The sequence below is a fragment of the Lissotriton helveticus genome, chromosome 6 (genome assembly GCF_964261635.1).
Source record: "Lissotriton helveticus chromosome 6, aLisHel1.1, whole genome shotgun sequence".
In the NCBI taxonomy this organism is placed as follows: Eukaryota; Metazoa; Chordata; class Amphibia; order Caudata; family Salamandridae; genus Lissotriton; species Lissotriton helveticus.
The window spans coordinates 651,058,257-651,085,031 of NC_136067.1; the positions used below are offsets into that span (position 1 = coordinate 651,058,257).

At 46.3% G+C, this 26,775-nt stretch overlaps 1 protein-coding gene across 4 annotated transcripts in view; it reads left to right on the forward strand.

Annotated features, from left to right (window-relative positions):
- TTK (TTK protein kinase) overlaps nucleotides 1-26,775 on the forward strand; it is an 894,856-nt gene that overhangs the window by 138,992 nt on the left and 729,089 nt on the right. For all 4 annotated transcript variants that reach the window (XM_078648117.1, XM_078648119.1, XM_078648116.1 and 1 more), the window contains exon 4: nucleotides 18,044-18,150. In XM_078648117.1, the coding sequence (XP_078504243.1) occupies nucleotides 18,044-18,150 (107 nt within the window). The remainder of the gene's footprint in view (nucleotides 1-18,043; nucleotides 18,151-26,775) is intronic.

Genomic DNA, 26,775 nt, shown 5'->3' on the forward strand with positions numbered 1-26,775 from the left:
GCCCTGGTGAACACTACCTCCCAGAGGCTGTTTAATTTGTAAATGTAGGGGGCCTCAAGAACCCCCCTCCCAACCCCAGCCTCAGGGACCACCATCTACCCAAAGCCAAGTTTTTTTTATAATCTGAGGGTGGCCACGTGGCTTCCTCCCTCCTGGGCCGTTCTCACCCTGGGGATCGCTGCCTCTCCGGGGCAGGCCCTCGAATAAGAAAGGAGGGGTGCTGTGCGGGCTCTTCCCTTGGAGCCAATAATGTCCCTGAGGACCACCACCCCCCCAAGGGCCAGCTCCTGCTAGGTTTCGGGGTGCCCTCCGCTGGGGCATATATGTTTACTGAAGCTTGGCAGGTGCTTTACCGCTTCCACTAAGCCACAGCAAACTCTCTACTACCAGCGAGCGGAGCAAAATTACTTTCAGACAGAGTGAGCTGTCTTTCCATGAGCTCCCTATGTCTGAAAGCAATGCCGGGTCCTGCAGGAGACGGTGTGTCGGCAGGATCTGCGAGGTCCTTCATTCTCCCCCACGGTACCAGTGGAGATGTGGCTAGGTCCTGGGTTCGAAATCAGCCTTGGGAGGTGGGGGGGGGGAGGGGTTGTGTGGTCACCCCCTAAGAAAAAAAAACAGCCTGGCAAGTCACCGTAGGCCCCACCCTCTTTCACCACCACTCTGCAAACACGCCTCCTGGTGTACCACTGCTAGGGGAATAAAGTCCCCTTGAATTCTGAGGGTCTTTGGGGGTCAACTACCCATCCTGTTACCTCCAGTAAGTCGCAAACAGCGGGATTGCTGAGAGGTCATCGGAGGTCACACCCCCTCCACCACTCTGCAAGCGCAACTACTAGTTAAACTATTGAAATATACCTAAAAAGCCAAAGGTTACAGGGACGATATATTTCGAAATAGAATTTAAAAAAAACAAATCTTAGAAATTCACAGAAAAATACCAAAGGTTAAAGTGGTTTTATAGTTAGTCTCAGATTTCAGTTGTACAAAACCATAGAAATTCAGCAAATATAGTTATCTGAGCTAACTAGAACTTGCACACTCGCAACACGCTGCTTAAGAACTCTTATATTACATCACTTATGACATGGTCAGTGACATCACTGATGACATCCCTAATGACATCATCCACAGAACCACTCACAGACCAATACAACCTCCAGTATGCATGCTCACAGACCCATTACCAGACCCATACAAGTACTCACACACCCACCTACTCCTCCATAGAGCTACTCACAACCACTCACCCATACAGCCACTCTTACAACCAGTCATTCACCCGTACAGCCAGTCACATAGGCACATAGTCACACACTCATCCATAGAGCTACTCACACACTCACTTGTACAGCTACTCACACTAATTTACCTACAGTCAGTCACTCACACACCTAGTCACCCATACAGCCTCTGAACACATCCACTTACTCACCCATGCAAGCACTGACACAACTACTCCCACCCCATTCACACATCCATACAAGCACTCGCACATCCGCTCACTCACCAATACAGCCATCCACACAGACCGTCTCCAATACAGTCACTCACACTCCAACTCACTTAACCAAACACTCACTCGAACAACCATTCACTCATACAGCCATGTGCAAACCCAGTCGCTCACACCGCCATTCAGACACCCACCCACTCACTCGTACTCACTACACACCCACTTACCCACTCATAGAGCCACTCATGCCATCACTCACTCAGCCATACAGCCACTGACCCACCCACTCACTCAGCCTTGCACACCCATACATCCACTAACACACCCATACACACAAAGATGCAGAGTCTCACAGTTACTCATATAATATATGTTAGAAGTAGTATCGCTCATTAGTAGTGCGATAAGTATACTAATTTAACTTTTGTAGTAGGTTAGTATGTTTAACGATCATAAACTCTTAGAAAACACTTACTGACTAGATGTCATCAATTAGGTCCTAAGCAGTGCATTGCAGGTGTGTAAGCTATAGTTAGGTCAAGTAAATAACTGCTGAATTTCTATCGTTTTGTACAAGTGAAATCTGAGCCTAACTATAACGTCCCTGTAACCTTTGGTATGTATATGTGTGTGTATAATATATGCGTGTGACGCTCCCCAGAAGCACCGGACAAACAGCACTGCCAGGCAGAGAAACGGACACCACTCCGGTAATTTCTGCAGCAAATTCTTTTTATTTTTTCATTTTGAATGCAGTGTCAAGGGTGCCGCGATCCGACGCGTTTCGGCGATCCTGTTGCCTTGCTCACCAGATAAAAAGCGTTTCTTAGTGCAAACAATTTAAATATACCACTACCAATCACCGCACTTTTCAGGATGGATCACATGGTCATTATGCATAGTAATGGATATAGATAACAGACTCACTGAAAATTACTCTGATTTCAGTAAATCCATATAACAATTTTTAGATAGTGCCTGTTTAAATACACACAATATATCTATATATCCAGTTTTTAATTTTTGCCCGATAATGAAAATTGCAACGTACTTTGAATTAATGTAAGGTAAATTCAAAAGTAAATGCTAAAACCATAAATATTATGCTATATATTAAAAACATAACATTCCCTTGCAATCAATAGTATGTATAGAATAACTGCTTAAATGCACTGATGTTTGTAACATAACAGAACTATCTCATATACATAATTTAAGCTTTCCAACTATTTGACCATATCTATAATTTTATTTCTAACATTTAAAAAAAGTGCTTAAGTGCGAAAAGTGCAAAGAGTGAATAAAGTGCAATTATAGTCAAAATACAGAAATGTTCCCAGCCGGGAACATCCAAATAAATGCTCATCCGAGAGAGAATCAGCATAACATTTTACAACTATTTACCCGGTCAGTTTCATCAAAAAGCTAGTGGTGAAATGTAAATATACAGTCCATGGCTCACAGATAATGATACATATCTTCACACATGTTCAATCCATGCGGGTTCTTGGTGTCTAGTTCTAAAATATAGCGAGTTTCCAACTGCCGCAACAGTTTATCTCTATTGCCGCCTCTTTTGTTAATGGGGACACTGTCAATGACAAAATAAGAGAGTACATTCAAATTATTGCCATGTTCTAATTTGACGTGTCTGGCGACAGGATAAGTTTGGTCTGAATTGGTGGCTCGCAGATGTTGTAAAATGCGTGCTTGCACTGGAAGTTTTGTACTTCCAACATAGCGAAGACCACATACACAATTTAAAACATATACTGCATATTCCGTTTTACAGTTGAAATTGCCCTTGATCTCGCACAACTCTTCAGAAAATGCAGTTTTATACGTTTTAGTGTTTGATCCAAACTTACAGGCTCTACAACTGCTGCATTTATAGAAACTCTTTTTAGTAGAGAACCAATTATCTTTGTTGAGCAATTCTGGACTATTTTTGACCAAATCTGATCTCATGGAGTATGCTTTCCGATAAGTGATATTGGGCTTTACCGGTAAAGCTCCCCTTAAGACACTGTCTGTTAAGACAATGGGCCACTGTGTATTCATGACTTTCCTTATGGCATGTGATTGCTTGCTGTACGTAGTGATAAATCTACACTCGGAGTTTTGTTTTTTAATAACATCCGAGGTTGGCTCAGTTTCAGTGTTATTCGCAGCTGGTTGTAATAAATAACGTCTATCTAGTTGATTGACTTTTCTTAAGGCTGCTTTGATTTTACCTGTTCCATAACCACGTGATGTGAGTCTAGCTATAGCAATTTCTTGAGAAGTTTTCCAAGCTTCCTCAGTACTACATACCCTCCTGATTCTGAGGAGTTCTCCATAAGGGAGACTTTCTATCGTGTGACGCGGATGAAAACTGGATGCATGTAATAAAGTGTTGCCTGCAGTTGGTTTTTGATACAGACTAGTTGTGACCACATTGTCCTGAATTACAACCTATATATCCAGAAAATTTGCAGTGGTGCTATGAATGTGACTGGTAAAGACTAGATTAAGATCATTGTTGTTAATACTACTCACAAAATCATTTGCTTGATCTACATCGCCCTTCCACACAATAAATACATCATCGATGTACCTCCACATATGAGCAATATGAGTGTCAAATATCGCTTTATGGTGTGCCCTGAGGACATGCTCCTCCCACCAGCCTACATGTAAACATGCATAGCTGGGGGAGAAGCATGCCCCCATAGCCACCCCTCTTTTCTGTCTATTATTCACCAAGCATGTATGGATCATTTCTACAATCATTTTGTTATGCTGATACAATCCTATATCCCTCTGCTCAAGATAGTATCTGATTGCTCTCAACCCATCTTCATGCCTGATACATGTGTATAGTGCTGTTATATCCAGCGTCACAAATAACATGCCATTAGTCCACTTCACAGTACTCGACTTGTTTAGAAAGTCTCTGGAGTCTTTAAGATATGTGGGTAAAGCTATAACAAAGTCCTGCAAATAATAGTCCACATATTTTGAGGTATTTTCAAAGCAACTATTGATGGCCGAGATGATGGGTCTCCCTTGTAATGGGGTAAGTCCTTTATGGACTTTGGGGATCAGGTAAAACAAGGGTAACACCGGATATTCCTTATATAAGAATTTGTGTTCTTCCTTAGTAATCAAACCTTCCCGTTGCCATTTCAATAGATTATTTTTGTAATCAGTATTGATTTTACGAACTGAAATCCCATCACTACGTTCATAACATTCTGTATCATCAAGTTGCCTGAAAGCTTCAGCCCTGTATGACTCTTTGTCCCACAGGACAATATTGCCCCCTTTATCTGCATTGTTAATAACCACTTTGTTATTCTCTTTCAGTTTTCTCATGAGTTGGAAATACTCCCTTGTTTGACCAGTATGTTTGGGTTTAGATCTACATACATTTCGGTATAGCAATTTCAATTCATCCGTAATCCTTTCATGGAATATATCTAATGCATCTCGTGGCATAATGGGGACAAAAGTAGACGGAGGTTTAAATTGACTTTTTCCAGAGAGGGATATCTCTAACCCCTCCATCTGAGCAACCTGTTGAGATCCTAGACTACTCATACTGTCATCCATTAAACCATGTAGTGTAACTAAAGTCGGAATAGCACCTGCCGTGAGGCCTGTCACTGTTTTAGATTTTGGGGTGTTTTCTTTGTTCACATTGCCACCCTGGTTTTTTAACATGAAGAACTTTCGCAGTTTTAATTTACGAATACATTTGTAAACATCCACTCTTGTCTGTACAAAGCCAAAGTTGCTTTCCGGACAAAAACTGAGGCCCAATGTTAACAATTGTTTCTCGGCAGTGTTTAAAGTAATATCAGTGAGATTTACAATTGTTTTATCAGTTTTACCTGAATTCACCTCCGCCAATTCTTTTTCTGACGTCCTCTGCTGGTTAAGTTTTGCACATTTGCATATATATATATATTTTTTTTCCGGACCCAGCACTACTAAAGGATTGGGCGGATTACACAGCAGAGTCTGCAAAGGGAATGGTGCGCATACTCATCAAGTATGCTTGGAGTGATAGAGAAAAATGCCTAAAAGAAATAGCAGACATTGAGGAACAAATAAGCAAAGAGAAAAACTCAAAGGAGATTGAAGAACTAAGAGATATCATGAACAAAAGAATTAAAGACTATGAACTAAGCATCCGTAAGAGAAAACAATCAAAATTTCGCAGAGATGAGCAGGACTATCTTTCAGGAAGAATCCTGACGTTCGCAAGAAAATTTGATGCCACCAGAAAACGGTTGGCCCAGAGCAATGCGACGCCAACAAATGAAGACACTGAAGAGTCAGAAGTTTCGGAAGGAGAGCAACCACCGATGACCAGAGAAAAAGCGCCGACAAGTGCGAGGCCTTTTTTCGACGAGTTCGAAGTAATCAAGGAAACTCGTCTCCGCCCCCTACAAGGAATCATCCACCTGCACCCCAACAAAATCAAAAAGGAGGACGCGGAGGGGCAAGAGGTGGTGCCCAACAAGCAATGGCATCTCCGAGGGTCACGAGAAGTGGACTAAACCGCAGGAGATAATAGACAGAGAGGAGAACAACGTTATAAACCTTTCAAAGAGGACATTGACGACCGATGAAACTAATGTCCTCAGAAAAGGTTTAAGCTTCTGCCCTGCCAGCGAGTTTGATCCAGTTAATGTACGGATTCATCTATTTAAGTACATTAGAAGACTGAAGTTCAAAAAGATCTTTTTACTTCACCCACCAAAACCTGACACTATAGAACCCAGGACTTCCATCTTGGCCACAAATGTGAACGCTGTACCCACATGTGAGGAACTGGCAGATACACTATTGAGACCCACACAAGAACTGCTAACAGCGACTATGAACCCTGATAAGGCGGAACACACAGTGACCGAACAAAAAAGAGACCCAAGTGCGATGAAGAATAAATCAAAAAAGCTACCGATGACAAACTTTGATGCCATTGATTTATTCAACGAAGCGGTGCTATGCGATCTGGAAAAGATTACAACTGGAAAATTGAATCAAAAAACCTCCAACATATCAAGGAAAGAATGGGAGGCTATCAGATCACTCAAAGAGGATTTATTTATTTATTTATAACAGCATTTATAAAGCGCGAACGAAGGCCCTTGGGCATCTCGGTTCTAAGTAACTGCAATGTTTAGCCAACAAGGGGAGCTGAAGTTCATTGATTAAAAAGCCATGTTTTGAGGTTCTTGCGGAAGGACCAGAGGGAAGTGCTGGTCTTGATTGAGTGAGGCAGTGTGTTCCACAACTTCGGAGCGGCTACGAGAAATCTGCGGTCACCCCAGTTAACAGATTTGGTTCGGGGGACCACCAGTTCAAAGGAACTGGAGGAGCGCAGTGTTCTAGAAGGGCAATAGGGGGTAAGGTTCTGGGTGAAGAACACTGGTCCGGCATTGTGTAAAGGCTTGTATACCAAACACAGGGACTTGAACTTAATCCTCATCTTCACCGGTAGCCAGTGAAGTTGTCTTATGGTGGGTGACACCGGTTGGTATTTGGGAATTCGCCCTAGGAGCCTGGCGGCCGCGTTCTGATTAGCCTGCATTTTCAATAGCACTCTCTCCTGGGCACCTAGAAACAAAGTGTTACAGTAATCTAGGGTGGAGAGTACCAGGGAGCTCACCAATGTTTTGGCGGCATTTTCGGGTAGAAAGGGCAGAATTTTCTTAATGAGCCTTAATTTATAAAAGGCTGAGGAGGAAATCTGGTTAGCATGTGGTAAAAAGTTCAGACGATTGTCGAACAAGACTCCCAGGTTCCTCACCTTGTTAACCGGGTCTGGGGGCAGGCCCATGGGTGAAGGCCACCAAAGGGGGGACCACTCCGGGGAAAGATTGCCAAAAATTACAACTTCCGATTTATCGGAGTTTAATTTCAGGCAGTTATGGGCCATCCAGTTCCCAATTGCCAGCATGCCCTGATTGAACATGTTGGCTTTTTGAGGCCCATCATTCTTGACGGCGAGGACCAATTGAGTGTCATCTGCATAGGACGTGAGGCTCATCCCATGTGCCCTGATGACTTTGGCAAGGTCCGACACATAAATGTTGAATAGTGTCGGACTGAGGGATGAGCCTTGGGGAACTCCACATGGCAGTGACAGGGGGGAGGATTCAAAAGGTCCAACAGTGACGACCTGGGTCCTATTAGCCAGGAAGGAGGCAAGGAGTTTTTTGGCGTTGCCTCGGATGCCTATGCTCTCGACACGGTCGACCAAGGTGATATGGTCGACCGTGTCGAAGGCCGCCGATAGATCCAATAGTATCAGGACAGCTGTGCCTCCCGCATCCCGAATGGATCTGATATCGTCCGCCGCTTTGACCAGGCGGTCTCCGTTCCATGGAATCGGCGGAAGCCAAACTGCGATTCGTCCAGACATTTGTTTTCCTCAATAAATAACGAGAGTTGGGCATTCATGATTTTTTCCACTATTTTCGCTAGTAGTGGAAGACTGGCGATGGGGCGATAACTTTTGAGTTCTTCCTTATCAAGGGTGGGTTTTTTGAGGAGCGGTTTAATAAGGGTTTTCTTTAATGTCTCAGGGTAAGTGCCTGTGCCAAACATGGAGTTGCAGATATCGGTTATGGCCGGGAGAACTGCATCCATGATTGGCCGCAGAACCTTCAGGGGACAAGGGTCTAGGGCCGAGCCTGAATTAATGGAGGATACGATGTTTAGCACCTGAGAACAGGTCACCTCTCTGAACTGAGGAAAGATAGGTCCGTCAAGGCGAATTGAAGGCCTGTGGGAAGGGGTTGCGTTGTTGGCGAAGACCCGATAGATATCGTCAACATTGGTGAAGAAAAACTTGGACAAAGCATCACAGAGAGCTTGGGACGGGGGAGGTGTGAGATCAACAGAGAGACCTGCTAATTGTTTGGTGGTCTCATATAGGGATTTGTTCGAGTTTTGTGCAGTTTCTATTTTGTTGCAGTAATACTTTTTCTTAGCGTCAAAAATGAGATTTTTGTATTTTGCTACTGACTCTTTGTACCGAGATTTGGCTTCGGGAGTGTAATCCTTCCGCCAGTGTCTCTCTCTGTTACGACACTGTTGCTTTTGTGTACGTAATTCCTCTGTGTACCACGGGGCCGACGGGGTAGATCTGTTACGTGACCGTTGTTTGACTTGAACCAAGTCTTTGGCTGCTGAGCTAACCCAGTTGTGGAATTGGGAAGTAGCAGTGTTAGGGTCGGGAGATAGGGTGGGGAAGGTGTCTTTAAGCAGGGTTTCCAGCCTGCATTCATGTATGTCATCCCAAGCCAGGTAGGGTTGGCAGGGATTGGGGTTTGATTTGTCGACCAAGGAGTCGTGTACTTGTAGCGATGCCAGGATGAGATGATCAGACCAAGTTAAAGGGAGTATTTGTGTGACTTGGAGGCCCATGGCATTGGAAAAAATGCCATCTAACGTGTGACCTCCTTCATGCGTAGGGGCGTGAACCAGGGGAAGAAGGCCAAAGGTGGACATGTCGACTAAGAGCGTAGCAGTATCGGGGTTGTCAGGAACGTCAAAATGAAAATTAAAATCACCTAAAATAGTGAGGGAATTGTCAAGCGCAGATGTTTCCAAAAAGGACCTAAGAGCACCAAAGAAATCGTTCCTGGGCCCCGGAGGTCGATAAAGGAGAATCCCTTTAAAGGTATAAGAAGGGGATAGTTTGATTGCAAATTCTAAGGCTTCACAGGAGGTCTGTGGAATCATTTTGAACCTTACTGTGTAGGTGTCACTAGCAATGATGGCAATACCACCACCTTTTTTCTTTGTTTGCCTATCCAGTCTGTGGGTGGTAAACCCCGCAGGAACGGCTATGACTAGATCCGGGTCGGACGCTTGGCCCATCCATGTTTCTGTCATAAACAGAAGATCTATTTTCTGATCAAGGATCAGCTCATGAATGTCTTGGCTGTGTTTGCCAAGCGAGCGGACGTTCGTGAGCGCAATGGTATGGGTTTCCGTAGAGTGATGCTTACCACCGGGGGATGGTTTGCGGGTGGAAGGTATCATGACGTGGCAGCCTGGGCAGTATGTAACTGGGCTTGTAAGGAGAGAATTTGGGTGGGATATTAGACATGTCTGACTGATCGTAGGGCGAAGATGCTGGAGCTGGGCGGCAGAGTAATGGATACGTGGGGGCAGAGGAGGCGCACCAGGGGGGGTGGCCCTAGGCCCGGGCCAGGCGCGGATAAAACAATCGAAATAAAACCTTCGGATAAAGGAGGAAACGTTGTCATTTTCAATCGTGATCATTATCTTTTGGAGGCACAAAGACAACTGAGTGATAAGGACTGCTAAAATCCCATACAAAGATCTGAATACAACAAGAGCATCATAAAGTTTCATAATATGCTAGAAGACTGGCAAAAAGAAGGGATGCTCAGTATGGACGAATATCTTTTCTTAAAATGTGAAGCACCTATCGTACCAACCTTTTATCACCTCCCGAAGGTACATAAACATGCTAAAAGACCTCCAGGACGCCCAATAGTGTCCTCGATTGGGAGCCTCTTAGAGAACACTTCCAGATTCATAGACTCTTACCTGGCACCTTTCGTGAAGGATCTTCCGTCCTATGTGAGGGACACTCAAGACTTTCTAAGCATCATGGATAGTGTAACATGGGACTCTGAAATGTTATTAATAACATTAGATGTTGTTAATTTATACACCTGCATTAACCATGAGGAGGGTCTTACTGCCATTAAGTGGTTCTTAGACCAAAAAACAGATCAATTTAGCAGTCAGTGCCATGATTCTCTCCATGATTAGTTTCTGCTTGTACAACAACAACTTTCTGTTTGATGGGACAATGTATAACCAAAGGAGAGGTACTTCCATGGGCTCGTGCTTCTCTCCCAGCTACGCGAATTTGTTCGTTGGCTGGTGGGAGAAGCACGAGGCCTGGAAGGATACCAATGGTATATGGTCTGAAAGAATTTTAATGTGGACCAGGTATATAGACGATTTGTTTATTATCTGGCATGGTGATCGTCTGTCTGCGGAAAATTACATTGCTACCCTCAATACAAATAACCTCAATCTAAGATTCACCAGCACCATTAGTACGAGCAGCATCAACTATTTAGATCTTGAAATATTTGTACACAACAACACCTTACAAACCCGCCTATATAGAAAGCCGACGGCGGGCAATGCGATACTGCATGCTGGCTCCTACCATCCTAAGAGCCTGGTGAAGAATGTGCCCTATGGCGAATTTCTCCGCCTAAAGAGGAATTGTTCCTTAGAACAAGACTACATGCAGGCTAGTAAGGATGCCAAAGAGAGGTTTAAGACAAGAGGGTACAACAAGAACATCTTACAACAGGCCAGTGTGAAAGCCTCGGGCATTAACAGGAGGGATCTCCTGACACCTAAATTAAAAGTAGATGTGCCTGATGAGGTGAGAATGATTACCGAATTTAATACCAAATCGGGGGAAGCACTGGCACATACTTACCACAGACAAAACATTAAAAAATCACATGACACAGAGACCATTAATCACATACAAAAGATGTCCGTCTCTGGCCGATCATCTAGTCCGCAGCCGTTTTAGAACAATGGTCCAACCCATCAAACTGTCTAAATCAACTGGCTTTTTTCCATGTCTAAAATGCAAGGCATGTAGATTCAGCAGCAAAATGTCAGACTATCCTAACCGTACTGGTGAAAAGAAACCCAACATAAAAATCAAACAGTTGCTAAATTGCAACTCAGAATACACCATTTATTGTTTAACCTGCCCCTGTAAGCTGCGATACATCGGCAGCACCATGAAACCTGTCAAACTAAGAGTCCTGGAGCATATGCGGGCAATTACTAATAACGACAAGACATATCCCGTTGCCCGCCACTTTGCCGAACACCATCAAAGTGACTGGGAGAAACTTAGTTTTTACTGTATAGATCAGGCCCCCAAATTAGAACGGGGAGGGGACAGAGACAAGGCCCTACGCATTCTTGAGTCAAAGTGCATCATCAGTCTTAAAACCATGACTCCGTGGGGCCTCAATAACAATGAAGAACTATGGGTTCACCTTTAGTTTACATATAGTCTTATACATGGGGCACCGGGGTCAAATGTATTCATCTAACATCCCCTAGGGATAATAACAATACCCCACTGCTGAACCAGGAATCCCGTTTGGAAACTTGTGCTGTAACACAATCGCCCATTCAGGGCTGCATAACTAATGTAATGCATTATAGGAAAGACTCATCCTATCAATTCTGCACTTTATTGGTAAATATCTATGAAAGATGCCAAAAATAGAATTCATATAGATATAGGAAATAGTTGAATTGAGTGCATTTACAGAATGTACTGTGTTTACAATATTTCTTTAAATGAAAGTTTTGTGTTATATGTTTTTAAATGAGCACTACGCACTTTATTTAATGTCACCATTTAAAACCATGTATATTTCAATGCAATTTGCACGTTACAAGATGGCCACCATCTTTTTGAATGTCAGTAGCCGTCTTCTATGTCTATGATTATGTCAGACTGGCTAAAGGTTTAAAATGGTGACTCATACGTGGCACAAACGTAACACTGACTAAGTCTGCAAAGGCGAAACGCGTCTGTTTGGGGTGAGGGGGGTTTGGTATGATAAATTTTTGAAACGGATACCAGAGTGCCAGCCGTATTCTTTCTTAAACAATGGATGAGAGGAGGAACGTGCAGTGATATATATATATCTATATATATATATATATATATAGATATATATATATATATATCAAAGAGTCACCCTTCGATGTAATCGGCACTCCTGTGCATTTCACTCCAGTTTATTATTATACGAGTGATACAATCATCAACGCGTTTCGGCTGGCAGCAGCAGCCTTGTTCATGATGACGTGCCCCATTTTTTTCATAACTTAATTACATTCAAGCTTTGTTTAAACTGACCATAGAGAGAGGACAACTGCTGAGGTGTCTCCATAAACTCTATCTGGTAAACATCAGCGCCATTTTAAAGCATGCAAAATCATTGCTATTTATACTTCATTTGATTTCACAAAAACAATAATTATTGTTGTCTATATCGAAACGTGCATTATTGGGAAAGTTCCTTTTATACACTATTTTATTATATACAAAGGTCATAGGAAGCATGTCATTTCTTTTTCTTTGGACAGTGCCCCTGATAGTGTATATCTAATTTCCTCTAAAAATGTGTATCTCTGCTGATACTAAAGTGTTGATAGTTTTAAAGTGCTTAGTATCTAAAGTGCTTTAACCTTATGAAGTGCCTATTGCAATAGACGTTTCTCATACATCTTTACTAATTCTATTTGAAATGTACCACTAAAGTTCACTTAAACTGCTCCTTGTACTCTATATTTCTGGCATGGCTCAGCTGTATATATTAGTTTCATCGCTTGGACATTGCCTCTTTATGATATGATGTTTGATGTTATGAATAAATAACTAAAAACTATATTATAAGTGCATAACTAAAGTGCTACCTTGTTTTAAAGTGCTAAGTACTAATTTTCATGTCGACTCCTATTATAATTCACTTATCTTACATTCACTCTCAATGAGGAAAGTGCATCATGGGATGCATTTTTCAATAAAGGCAAGTAAAAAGTTATTCATCCATATTAAAACCATTTGGTTCTTTGCTATCTAGCTCCAAGATGAAGAAAGTTTCAAATGTCCTTAATTTTTTCTCTCTGTCCCCTCTGTTCTCCTTTTGGGTACCTGTGCTATACAGCTAATCTCCTAACAGAAGTGCTTCAGCCTGCGGCAACCTCCTCTGAACCCCTTCTGCTCTTCAACCCAGCCCTCACTAACTTCCTTCTGGGCTCCTGGTCCAAGCCCAGTACAAGGGCTCCTGTGGAAAGGACGATTGCCCGCCGCCACTGTCTGGCTCCTGGCAACACAGTTTTTCTCACCGAACACACTTCTCCAGAGAGCTTGGCAGACTAAGCTTCTTCTCACAAAGGCGCATTCCCTTCTGCTTCCCCAGACAGGGAATGCAAGAAGCTGAATCATCTTGGGAAGCGCATGTTCTTACTCCAGCTTGCCACTGCTGTCCGTGAATACCACGCTCCTCTTGGGCCGATATTCCTATACTATCTGGGATACGGTTGCACAAGTGCCAACTCAGTTCCCGGGGAGGCCTGGATCTTTCTCTCCCAAGCAGTGGCAGAAGGGAGAGACGCAGCTAAATTCCCGATTCGATGTGGAGTGAATACCACTGACTCAGTCAGAATGATTGCCACGTCGGTAGTCCTAAGGGTCTACGACTGGTTGAGGACGTCTGGCTTTTCGGTGGATGTCCAGTCAACTTTGCTGGACATTCCCTTCGATGGCTGTCACCTTTTTGGTGGCAAAGCAGACTCTGCGCTGGAGTGCTTTAATGATTTCAGGGCTATGGCCAGATCCTTGGGCGTCGCTGCTTTTCTCCCCTTTTGTGGCTATGAAAGGGGCACCCCGCCACTTCTGGCACAGTCTAGCCACCGGTTCACGCAAGCTGCCCAGCCTCTGTGTGGCTGCGGACGTGAGACCCAGTGGCCTCGTGGGCTTGGGAGCCAGCGGGTGGGCCAGTCCCCCTCCCTCCCCCGCGGCCTCCAAACCCTCTTAGTCCGACCCTTCAGGACCATCAATGGCCAGTGGGTGGCAGGATACGCCATCACCTCCCCCACTTGCAATCCATCACGTCGGACAGGTGGGTTCTGCAAATAGTCCAAAGGTGCTACTCCCTCTCCTTCGAGACTGCCCCTGTTTCCATGCCACCATCTTCAGATCGCATGTTGGAGGAGAAGTTCAAAATGCTCACGTTGGCTCAGGTCCTGTCTGCCCTCGACCCTGGAGACTGGATGGTGGCGTTGGACTTGCGGGACGGCTATTTACATATTTCCGTCCTGCCAGATCACAAACGCGATCTATGGTTCACGGTACGCCATGAGCATTTTCAGTTCACCGTGCTCCCCTTCGGGCTTACCAGTGCCCCTCGGGTGTTCAAAAAGTTGATGGCAGTGGTTGCAGCTCACAGGCTCAGATCAGGGGTTCCAGTCTTCCCCCTATCTCGAGGACTGGCTGCTGAAGTCTGGCTCGCCCCCAGCTGTCGTCTCCCACCACCAGACTACAGCGGACCTCCTGAATTTGCTGGGTTTACTATCAACTTGCCCAAGACACACCTCACCCCCTCTCAACCGCTCCCTTTCATCGGAGCTGTTCTGGACGCAGTGCAGTTTTGAGCTTATACTCACGAGCAGCGAGTCTGGGAAATTCGGGCTATGATACTGATGTTTTAGCCTCTATACCTGATTTCGGTGAGAAGGACCATGAGGCTGCTGGTCCTCCTGCATCCTGCTGGTGGATCTTGCCAGGTGGCATATGCGGGCTCTGCAGTGGGACCTGAAGTTCCAGTGGGGGCAGCATCAGGCGAATCTTTCAGAGCACGTCCAGATCTCAAAGGGAACTGCACAACATCTGCACTGGTTAACGGACCGGGATTGGGTCAGAGGCGGATCACTCTCCCTTCCCCAACCAGAACTAACAGTGCTGACCGATGCATTGCTCCTCTGATAGGGTTGCCATCTGGGAGAGACGGAGATCAGACGAGTCTGGTCTCTGACAGAGTCTGGGCTCCATATCAACCTGTTGGAGCTCCGGGTGATCCGCCTGGCACTGAAGGCATTCCTTCCCTCCCTTAAGGGAAAAGTAGTGCAGGTATTCAGACAACACCACCTCCATGTGGTAATGCAAAAAACAGGGCGGGGTGGGGTTGTGGACCCTATGTCAAGAGTCTCTTCACCTTTGGACATTAATGGCCCATCAGGGTATGACCCTGGTGCTTCAACACCTGGAAGGTTCTCTGAACGCCAGGTCAGACAAACTCAGCTGTCGGTGCATGGTAGATTACGAATGGAGTCTTCATTCGGAGGTGTTGCAAGGTCTCTTTCAGCGATGTGGAGAGCCTTGGTTAGATCTATTCGCCACCGAAGAGAACACGCAATTTCAGCAGTTTTGCATGTTGGAGTTTCCAAGGAGGCACTCGCTCTGCAACAATTTTCACCTTGAGTGGAACTGCGGCCTCCTGTATGCCTTTCTGCTTGTACCACTTCTGCCCCAAGTGCTGAAGATCAAGCGCAACCGGGCCCAGTTCATTCATGTGGCTCTTGACTGGGCGCGTAAAATCTGGTACCCCAAGCTCTTGATCCTCTGATCAGACTACCCCTTTGGGAGGGCCTTCTATTGCAGCAACAGAGTAAGGTCCTCCATCAGAACCTGTCCAGCCTCTTTCTCCTTGTGTGGAGCTTGAGTGGCGACAGTGGACACCTTTTGACCTTCCGTCCGTAGGTTGTAACCTCATCTTGGCAGCCAGGCATCCCTCCACTAAAACGGTATACACGTGTTAATGGAATAAGTTTATGGCATGGTGCACAGCAAAATCTGTTGATTCCCCTCTCCGGCCCTCTTTCTGAGGTTCTCTTGTTTATCCTTTCTTTGGCCCAGTAGGGCGCTGCTCTTTGCACTCTAAAAGGTTATCTTGCAGCTATTTCTGCTTTCCTTAGATTGCATACCAGCCCTCCTTGTTCAAGCCCCCTATTGTAAACAGATTCTTTAACCCCTTCGACGCTCATGACGAGCCCAGCTCGTCATGTAGGGCCCATTGATTTCAATGGAAAGTCAATGGACCTACATGCATACCCCTTAGCAGCCAAGTGGTTAAGGGCATTATTAATGTCTTTTCTCCATCTGCTTTCATAATGCCCCAGTGGGACCTGAATCTTTGTTTCAACTTAACTTAATGCGCTCCTTTTGAGCCTCTTCACAACTGTCCTCTCAGGCCTCTTACTTTGAAAACTGCTTTCCTTGTTGCCATCAGCTCTGCTCGCAGCGTGGGTGAGCTTCAGGCTCTATCCTCTAAGCCCCCTTTCTTCTCTGTGCATCTGGACATAGTGGTGCTTACGATGAGACCCTTGTTCCTCACTAAAGTGGTTACACAATTTCACACAGGACAAACAATCACTTAGCCCACCTTTTTCCCACCTCCGCACTCTTATGCCTTCTGTGTTTGCCCCAGTTTTGTTGTGAAGAAAGAAATCTGAGACCTTGTAGTCTATTTAGTCTGAGTGTTGTGCTTTCCTGATTGTCCATGTTCTTTCCCTCCAACTGTATAAGAAGTAATTAACTTGTAAGTAAAAGCATTTTCGAAGGTACACATTACAATCTGCTGCTAGGACCACATCCATTTAATAAGCTTATAGGAGTACAGTTTAACACATAAATATGGAGTAGATCTCCCACCATACTCTTGATCGTCACCATAAGTCTCCTATCTCCCGGTCTCATAGATTGACAAGCTTTAAATTATTTCCTGTAGTCAAGCTGGTAATATCTTACACTTTGGTATACATGAGATGGGCTATGGGGCCAAAAGTACCTTTTATCATAATTGATTCTTCCTCTGTTATTCCAATCCTCGTAGGTTTGGTAAAAAGAACATTTTGTAGGTCTCTTTTTTTATAGACCGTGATGCATCCATCAAAATCCAATCGGAAATACTCGGCCCTGCCAACAAAAGCCTGCTTAGTACTCTCCATCATAATGTCTCTGAATGGCTTTCCGCCCTCCATTGAGCCAATGCGGTTGGCATCTTACTGCTGTTATTCTTTAGACGTACATTTTCATTGACCAGAAGAAAACTTTGCAGACTCTGGTCTTGTCTGGCTTCTTCACACTTTTTCCACCTGTGTCTCCAAGCAGGTTGTCTACCCCTTTTGAGCTCTTGGAGGCTCCCTTTATTTCAATGTAAGCATTTCTCCTTGTTGTATTCTGTTGCTCCTCTACTAAAGGCACAATCCTACTTTGGCTTCACACCCACTCAGCTGTGTAGTGCACATTGAGACCATTAGTAGAATACTATGAAAACTTTCAGCCCCCGTCCATCATCTCCTTGTGTTTGCTTTGTTCGCCCTAAGTTAGCAGGGTATGCCCAGACCTGGGTCAATTGCTCACTTTGCCACTGGACTCAAGCTAGCCTGACTGATGAGAGGTGTTACCCCGAAACCAGTCCCAGGATGCTTGTTTCCGATTAATGGAAGACTGGCTTAGCAGGTCGGGATGGACTGTTCTATGAGGCACAGGGGCAAGACTGATTTGCATATAGCTGGGTCTGAACTGAGGTGAGGAAGTGAGCTAAAGACCGATGATGGATTCAACCCAGATCTGTTGCTGGGGTGAGTGTCTGAAAGGTTTCAGTGCTCTGTCCATCATCCCCTTGTAAATACTATAACCGTACAGATGCAGTGGTTAGCTTATAAACAATGACTTGTGAAAATCATTGACATTGTATTCATAGCGTAGTTGTTATGCTTGTGTCTTAATTATATTTGCATTTGAACAGACATTAGTTTTATCGGAGGCACTGTAAGAAAGCTGCTAACCATCCATTTCTAAATGTTATCCTATGTTTTAGTATTTGTTTGGAATTGCATTTTGTTTTCCATGTGTAACCAGTTGAGCAGCACATGCAGTGTTAATGCAAGCCCTAACTTTGTGATTTATGAAATATCTTGTAGCATCCTTAGTCCAGAGGAGGCACGTGACCAGTTTCAGATTGCTCGATTGAACTGCAAGATGTTTGCATTTGTGCATGTTTCCTTTGCACAATTTGAGCTCTCACAAGGTATGTATATTTTTCTATAATTTTCCCTGTGCTCGTGGTTGAGAATGAGTGTCCCCCAATGTTGCATTTTCAGCAAGACTACAATGCTAAGTCTACATAACAGAGATAAAACAATCACCTGAATCTGCCTGAAAATTTGCTGCACCTGCTGGAGATGTATAACCATTGACCAAATCATGTACTGGGTCTTGTAGGGTATAGTTTTACTACTTAAGATCTCAAAAGTTAGTTCCGCTTTATAGGACTGGCATCAAAAGTCATACATTTTAGAATAATTGTTGTCTGTGTGCGAGGATCATGGAACACGTTAATAAATTACAATTTCTAAGTGTATGGCTGGTATGCTAAAACGTAGTCTACAAGCCAAAGCCTAACTTAGTATTTTTCAGCATGTTCTGAAGAGTTTAAAGGTCCAGTACAGGGACATCTTTACGTATAGCAACAGTGCAACATATCCCTAAGTAGTGAAGCTTAAAAAACCTGTTAAAAATTAGGGAAATGCGGCCTAGTAAGTAGGACAGTAAAGCGGAGTGAAAATATGACCCTTTTCCTTTAAGAATCTAGCTTCCCAAACCTATTCTGCCTTCCACTTGAAGATGGTTCACAGAGTCCTTTCTTTCTGGCTCATGTGAGAGGTTCACCGAACATTACTAGCGTCTTCAAACACCCAATTTTTAGCGAATTCTTTCTCTGCTTTTTATGTTTTAAGCTTTTATAATCTGTTCATTGTCCATGTTCAGGACAGGTTTTCCCTACTTTTAAGTATGCCTGCACTCTTCCTAAGGTGCCTATCCTGTTTCAGAAAAAAAGTGTGGAATGACGCAGTCTGTGTAGTGTCTACCTATATCACACTATCGGCGTATATGAATTTTTGTAGACATGCGTCCGAAAGAAAAAGCAAGTACAAAGAATTTACCCACCACTGAGGTAAATTGGACCAGTATAGAGTCTTCCGGACTGGTAGGCCAGAGAATGTTCTGCTAGTTACTTATCACCTCATTTTAAAAGACTTCAGAGCGTGAAATCTATCAAGCATTGGCATAGCCAATAGGTCTCGCCTTTGGGACCTTATAAGTGTTTTGTTATCCAGGACATGCCCCGCCTTTGCCCAATTGCGTGAAAGACGCGCGCAAAGCCCATTAGCCTGTGAGGAAGAAAAAAAAATGCACAAGCGTGTGGTGAGCTTGGGGAGCTTTCTGAAGCCCCTTACTAAAAGTTGAGCAAGCAGCGCATGCGCGCTGCTCTAGGCTCTACCTAATAAAAAATAAGACACAGGAGTTATCACCATACTTCTTGTTCTCTACATCTACCACACCTGTGTCATAGACTGGGACAGCTGTTGCCTGTGGCTCTGCAGTCTTTCAACTTCAATGTGGAGAACAAAACCTCATCTAACATTGAAACATTGTTCGGGGTGACATTAGACTGTGGTGTTTGGTGGAGGCATTCCTTAACATGATCAGCATCAAGATGCCGATGTTCGATGTTGAGGCACTCTCCTTAGAGACAATCTGCACTGCACCTTCACAAGTAGACGTTTAACAGTTCGTCATGGAGATTGACCTGGACCCACAGATCTCTGCTGTTGTTGCTGGAGATTTCTCTGCCTCTGCAGTTACATTCATTATCCCTGTGGCGATCCTTCAACATCTCATCCTCCACTGATTATACCATCAGGGCGTCCTGTTGAAACACATATTTGACCTTTTCATCTTTCGAGTACCCATGCGTCTCCGCCTTCTCCATCATTTAGCCATACATTGAGACTTTGAGTTCCAGTTCAAGGCTGGGTCAATCTACCCATTAATCGGTTCCACCTCCTGATCAACACAGATCCGAGATTTCCAAGTCTCTCTCTCTTTCTAAGCGGGATAAAAACCTTTGATACTGGCTTTTGTCAATTATCTCTTATTCTCACCTCTTTGCCTCCAGGCTGTCGGTCAAGGGTTTTGCAAGTTGACAATATTAACTTTCAAGGCTTCCTGCCTAGACTAGATTCAAAGCTCAACATTTTGGTGTAGACTGTCCATTCGTCAGTTTTGATAGTCATGCAAGCCTTCTAGCTAGAGTGCTGAGACATCTGTTTTACCTTTAGAGCTTGGCTTTGAGAAAATAGATCATGATTTTAGTTAATCTTCTATAATGAGGTTGGAACTGCAAGAAAAGCACACCTCATGAGCAATGTTTCCTCTAATTTTTTTCCTCTGTGCGGCAGTGGAGGGTCTCTGTGCGCTGCAACCATGGCTGTGTGCGCCAGGAACCAAACCGCGCGTGTCTGCAGCGCCAAATGGCACTCAAAACATTTACTTTACAAAGTGAAAAGATGGTGCATTTTCACACATACAGCGCCACAAGAAGGGTCTTAGGGGCAGTTTGCAAATTGGATAAGCACGCCATGACATGATTTGGTTAAACTGGCCTGTTCTGCCCACTGTTCCACCTGTTTTTCCCTAGTTTTTGTTCCCCTCTGTTCCCCTCTTTTTTTTGTGCTTTTCTGCCCTCTGTTCCACTCGTTTTCCCCTTGTTTTTTCTGCCCTTCTGCCATCTGTTTCACTCGTTTTCCCCTTTTTTGTGCTCTTCTGCCCTCTGTTCCACTCGTTTTTTGTGCCCTTCTGTCCTCTTTTACAATAGTTTTTTGTGCTTTTCTGCCCCACTCGTTTTTCCCTTGTTTTTTGTGCTCTTCTGCCCTCTGTTCCACTCGTGTTTTTTGTGCCTTTCTGCCCTCTGTTCTACTCGTGTTTTTTGTGCCTTTCTGCCCTCTGTTCCACTCGTTTTTCCCTTGTTTCTGTAGTAGGGGATCTGTGTATAGTCATAATCTAGTGAATAGTCCCGCCCATGTGCCTGGACCCCGGAGCAATCAAAAATAATCTCTTAAGCTGTCTTCATTGCAGTCCTGCATAGACACTTAAGAGAAAATTAAAGACAATAATGCAGCCTGTACCTACAAGGCTACACTGTCTAGTACTTCAACTAGAAATGCCAAGGATATTACTAACACATTTAACACAATCTGTCAAGTTTCCCCCTTCAGAGAAACTTTCCTCCCCTCACCAAGTCCTTGAAATGATAGCGAGGAAGGAATGGACAGACAAGCCTCCATAGGCTGCCATTATGTGTCTGAAAAAGGGATACCGTGCCTTTAAGGAACTCTCTAGAGACCCTCGGTATCCCAGCATGCACAGCCCACTCCTTTTACTTTGTTCTTTTTTCCGGATCCTGCTAGCAAGACCCTGGAGCATTGAGCTCTCCCTTTATGGGTGTTTTGTGCAATTTTTGACACTTTTAAAGTATTAGAGTGTGTTCACTCGCCATTTTTGCTTCTGCTTCATTTTGCTGGAGTTTTCTGGTGCTTTTGGCCCTTTGTTTGTCAAATATGCCTGCATTATTTCATAAATGCCCAGAGTGTGCCAGGAAAAAGGCAAAATCAGATCCACACAGGGTGTGTATCCTGTGTCTCCCTCCTTCTCATGTTCCTGGGACTTGTGAGATTTGCCAGCAGTTCTCCAGCAGGACCCTGAAGGACAGACAGAAGATCAGGCTCCAAGGACTGGAGCAAAGAAAGCAGCAGGGTCCAGGTGGGTCTGGGCAGAAAGGGACCTCTTCCTCTGCCCGTGCTTCGGCCTCTGGGGGGCTCCCCAGTAAGGAGAAGGCCAGAAAACCCCACTGGTCTCCGTCGGAGTCGATAGCGTCGGCGTTGAGAGGAATGACCACGGTCTGCTCCCCGTCTCCCCAGGGCTCTGGGTCGAAGCGACGTCGACGTTGGACGTCGAGGGGATTGACGTTGAGGCCTCCGACGAGGTCGACGTTGAGGCCTCCGACGAGGTCGACGTCGAGCCATCATAGACTTCGAGAGGGTTCAAGGAGACGCAGGCGCTCGCCGTCGAGGCGTCACCGCCGTTAACCATCGACGTCGACTTGACGTTCGGCGTCGAGGAGGCGATCATCGACGTCGAGAAGGCGATCATCGACGTCGAGAAGGCGATCATCGACGTCGAGAAGGCGATCATCGACGTCGAGAAGGCGATCATCGACGTCGAGAAGGCGATCATCGACGTCGAGAAGGCGATCATCGACGTCGAGAAGGCGATCATCGACGTCGAGAGAGCCAGGACTGAGTCCTCGGTTGCCACGAGTTCACGGTCGCGGCGGTGCCGTCGCTCGGCTACCAGGGGTACGGCCTCGAGGCCCCCCCCCTTCAGGTCTGGCGAAGAAAAGGAGAGGGGAAGAGTCTCCGGGCTCGGAGCACTCACAGGTCTATTCGCCCTCCAAGCTGAGGTCACTTACACCTCCTCCATTACCCAAGGACCCTCCTCCACCGCCTGTTCCTCCGCATCGTCCTCCGCCTCTTACACCACCACCTCCGCCGAGGTCTGTCTCATTACCGCATCTCCCGACGCCGCCTACGGGGCCACCACAACCTAGGCTCTCGTTTTGGCCTCCACAGCTTCCTCCGCTACGGCCCATGGACCGTCTGAGGCTGCGGAGGTCGAGATCTCGCTCCAGACAGAGAGATAGGTCCAGGAGTCGACGTCGCTCTTCTTAGAGATCCAGCCGGCGCCACAGGAGGGGCCGGTCAAGGTCCCGCCACACGGATTCATCCAGTGCCCGGGACTATTCACCTACCTTGGCGGACTCCCCTCGGACGAGGGTGACTCCAGTAGACGACATAGTCTCCTTCCAGGACGTGTTGCTGCGAGGGGCGACTAAGTTGGGCATCACACTCACTGTGCCCGCACCATTGACTTCCGTCATTTTCGAAACTCTGCACAAGAAGCAGTTATCTCGCCCTTTACTGCCCTTGGTGCCTGGGCTGGTGGATCCTGCCATGGAGCTGTTCCTCACCCCTGCGGCTACGAGATCGGCACCTTCAAGGCTGCAGAAGAAATATAAGGCTCCTGACTCGGACCCATCGTTTCTTTGTTTGGACCCCGCGCCTGACTCGGTAATTGTGACGGCAGCAAGAAAACCGCACGTCACTACCCCGTCATCGACAGTGTCTCCTGACAAGGAGAGCCGCTAGATGGATTCGGCAGGCAGGAAGGTTTGCGGGACGGCCTCCACCTCAATGAAGGCCACGAGTGCCTCAGCACTGTTGGGACGTTACGATCGGGCTCTGTGGGAGTACCTCCAACAGTTCTCGGAACACCTTCCCCGGGAAAAAAAGGGAAGATTTCAAAGAGATCCTTGCTGAAGGACTGCTGGTCTCCAACCAGGTTATAAGCTCGGCTGCAGATTCCTCCCTCTTGGCAGCCCACAGGTACTGCCATGGGGTCAACCTGAGGCGCCACGCCTGGTTACGTCTCACATCCTTGAAGCCCGAGGCGCAGCATAGAGTTGCCAACCTACCCTTTTCGGGCGAGACCCTCTTCGGGAAACATGCGGACGACGAGATGGCCCGCTTGAAAGCGGAGGCGGAAACCCTGATGGCTGTCGGGTTAGAAAAGCCTAAGGAACAGAAAAAGACCTTCCGCTCGTTCCAGAGGCGGTAGGGGGCGCAAGGCAGAGGGCAAGGTCGACAGGCTGGACAGCAGCAACAACAACAGCAGCAGTTCCAGCGGAAACCGTTCCAAAAACGCCAGAGGGGCCGAGGTGGTCAACAGTCTTCCTCCGCGACCAAAGGCCCGGCTGGGTCTAGGCCCTGAGGTGCTACTTCCCCCTCATCCGTTACCCGCTCCGGTGGGGGGAAGCATTCAACATTACCTGGCAGAGTGGAGAAACATTACTCAGGACAAGTGTGTGCTGAATATTGTTTGCAATGGATACAGTCTTCGTTTCACCAGCCCACCTCCAGCAATTCCACCGGTCGGCTCGCAGTTCCAACTGCGGGTGCTCCAGGCGGAGGCCGATACCCTGCTAAGAAAAAGGGCGATAGAAGACGTCCCTCTGTCTCAAAGGGGAAAGGGTCTTTACTCACGCTTCTTCCTAGTACAGAAGAAGGACAAGAACGAGTTCAGACCCATTCTGGATTTGCGACAAGCAAACGAGTGGATTCGCGGGGAAAAGTTTTGCATGCTGTCTTTGCACCAGATTTATCCTCGGCTGCAGAGTGGAGACTGGCTGTGCGCGATGGATCTGCAAGATGCGTACTTCCATGACCCATTGCATGGAAACATCGGAAATTCCTGCGCTTCCTCGTCGGCACCAATCAATATCAGTACACTGTACCGTTTGGACTGAAGTCTGCACCCAGGACTTTTTCGAAATGCATGGCTGTGGTAGCAGCGCACCTGAGAAAGAACAAGGTGTTTGACTACCCGTACCTGGATGATTGGTTGATCAAAGCCTCCACCTTCCAGGATGCGGAATTGCACTTCAACAGGACGGCCGTCCTGTTGAACCGTCTGGGGTTGCACATAAATCTGTCACGATTCTTGTGCAGTGCCTGCAGTACTTGGTAGCCTCCATCAATACGCTGTCGGCAAGCGTGTCTCCTTCGGAGGAGAGACGCTTATCCATCCTTCGGAAGGCTCAGGCTCTCATAGCTGCTCCATCTACAACAGTGAATACGGTGTCTTCTCTACTAGGATCGATGGCCGCACACGCGCCTACACATGAGGCTGCTACAGGAATGTTTGGAGGACCAGTGGGACCAGAGGAAAGGGTGTTGGGACGACCAGATTCAGTTGTCTCTTCACGCCCGACAGTCCCTGAGATGGTGGTGCTCAGCAGAGAATCTCCTCAGAGGGGTTCCTTTCCACAAGGACATCCTGACTCAGACTATCGTTACGGATGCGTCTCTCCACGGCTGGGGAGCGCATTCAGACCACCTACAGATCCAGTGAACGTGGTCCCCGACGGAATCCACGTATTGCATCAATTTCCTCGAACTCAGAGCTGTTCACTTGGCACTGAAGGCCTTTCATCCGTCCTTCCAGACCAACTCCTTGCTTGTGCAGACTGACAATACGACCACGCTGTATTACCTCAACAAGCAAAGGGGCTCGAGATCGCGCACACTGTCACAGGAAGCGCAGGCGATCTGGCACTGGCTGTTAGCCAGAAGACTGACGATAACAGCAACTCATCTGCTAGGTGTGCAGAATGTTCAGGCGGACGCCCTCAGCAGGTTGCTTCACGAAAACCACGAGTGGGTCATAAACGACGAGGTGCTCGATGACCTCTTCGCCGTGTAGGGCACTCCAGAAGAGGATCTATTCGCCACCGCCGAAAACAGCAAATGCTGCGACTTCGCCTCGAGGTATTATCAGCCGGGGACTCTGGGGAACGCGTTATGGATCAGCTGGTCGAACAGCTTTCTGTACGCTTTTCCACCCATTCTCCTGATTCCGGCGGTACTCATCAAGCTGGCCCGATCCCGGGCGCGGATGATCCTCATTGCGCCGGAATGGCCCAGGCAGTGGTGGTTCACGGACCGCTTCACCGGTCGATCCTACCTCATCGGCGGCTGCTGTGTCGGCCGGACCTTCTCATGAAGTTCGGGGGCCGGATGGTGCACCCCAATCTCTCATCGTTGAGTTTGGCGGCTTGGCTCCTGATATAGTGCAATATGGCCACTTGAATCTTCCTGAGGATTGCATGGACATATTGAAGGAGGCTAAGAGGCCGTCTACTAGGACCTCTTATGCTTACAAATGGAAGAGATTCTGCATCTGGTGCATGTCTAAGAACTATGATCCGACGACCTGCAAGGAGGATGTTATTCTTCCATACCTTCTGCATCTAGCTCAGTCCGGCCTTAATTTCCATTCCATTAAGGTTCATCTGGCTGCATTGGCTGCTTACAGAAAATGCCCTTCGCAGGCGTCCTTCTTCCAGATTCCTGTGATTAAGGATTTTTTGGAAGGGTTGAAGAAGGTGTTCCCTCCTGTTCTGCTTCCTTCGCCTTCATGGAACTGAATGTGGCGCTGTCCAGGCTGATGAAGGAACCTTTCGAGCCTATTCATAAGGCTTCACTACAGCACCTGTCTTGGAAGGCGGCGTTCCTCGTGGCAATTACATCGGCCCGCGGGGTGAGTTGAATTCAGGCATTGTGTTGCCAGGAACCTTATACTGTATTTATGCTGCTAAGGTTGTTATGCGTACTCACCCTAAGTTCCTTCCCAAGGTGATTTCTGATTTTCATGTTAATCAGATTATAACTTTACCAACATTTTTCCAGAATCCTTCCACTCCAGCGGAACGGTCTCTTCATTCCATGGATGTCAGAAGGGTGTTGAAATTCTATCTGGATAAGACCAAGGGTATTCGTAGATCCGATCAATTGTTTGTCAACTATGGGTTGGTTGGGACTGGTCTGGCTACTTCGAAACAGTCCATCTCTAGGTGGATTGTGTCATGTATCCAGCTCTGTTATCAGAAAGCGAATAAGACCTTAGGGGGTAAGCCTAAGGCTCATTCTACCAGGGGCAAAGCAGGTACAACAGCTTTGCTTCGAAATGTTCCCATTGCAGAGATCTGCAGGGTGGCCACTTGGAAGTCGGTCCACACCTTTGCTAAGCATTACTGTCTGGATTCTGATGCCAGAGCAGATGCTCAGGTTGGGCAGGCTTCGCTGCGGAATCTGTTCGCACAATAGTGGTGTTGTCTGTTTCTCCACCGCCGGGTTGTTTTTTAGATGGGCTTGCCATTCTATTCACTAGATTGTGACTATACACAGAGATCCCC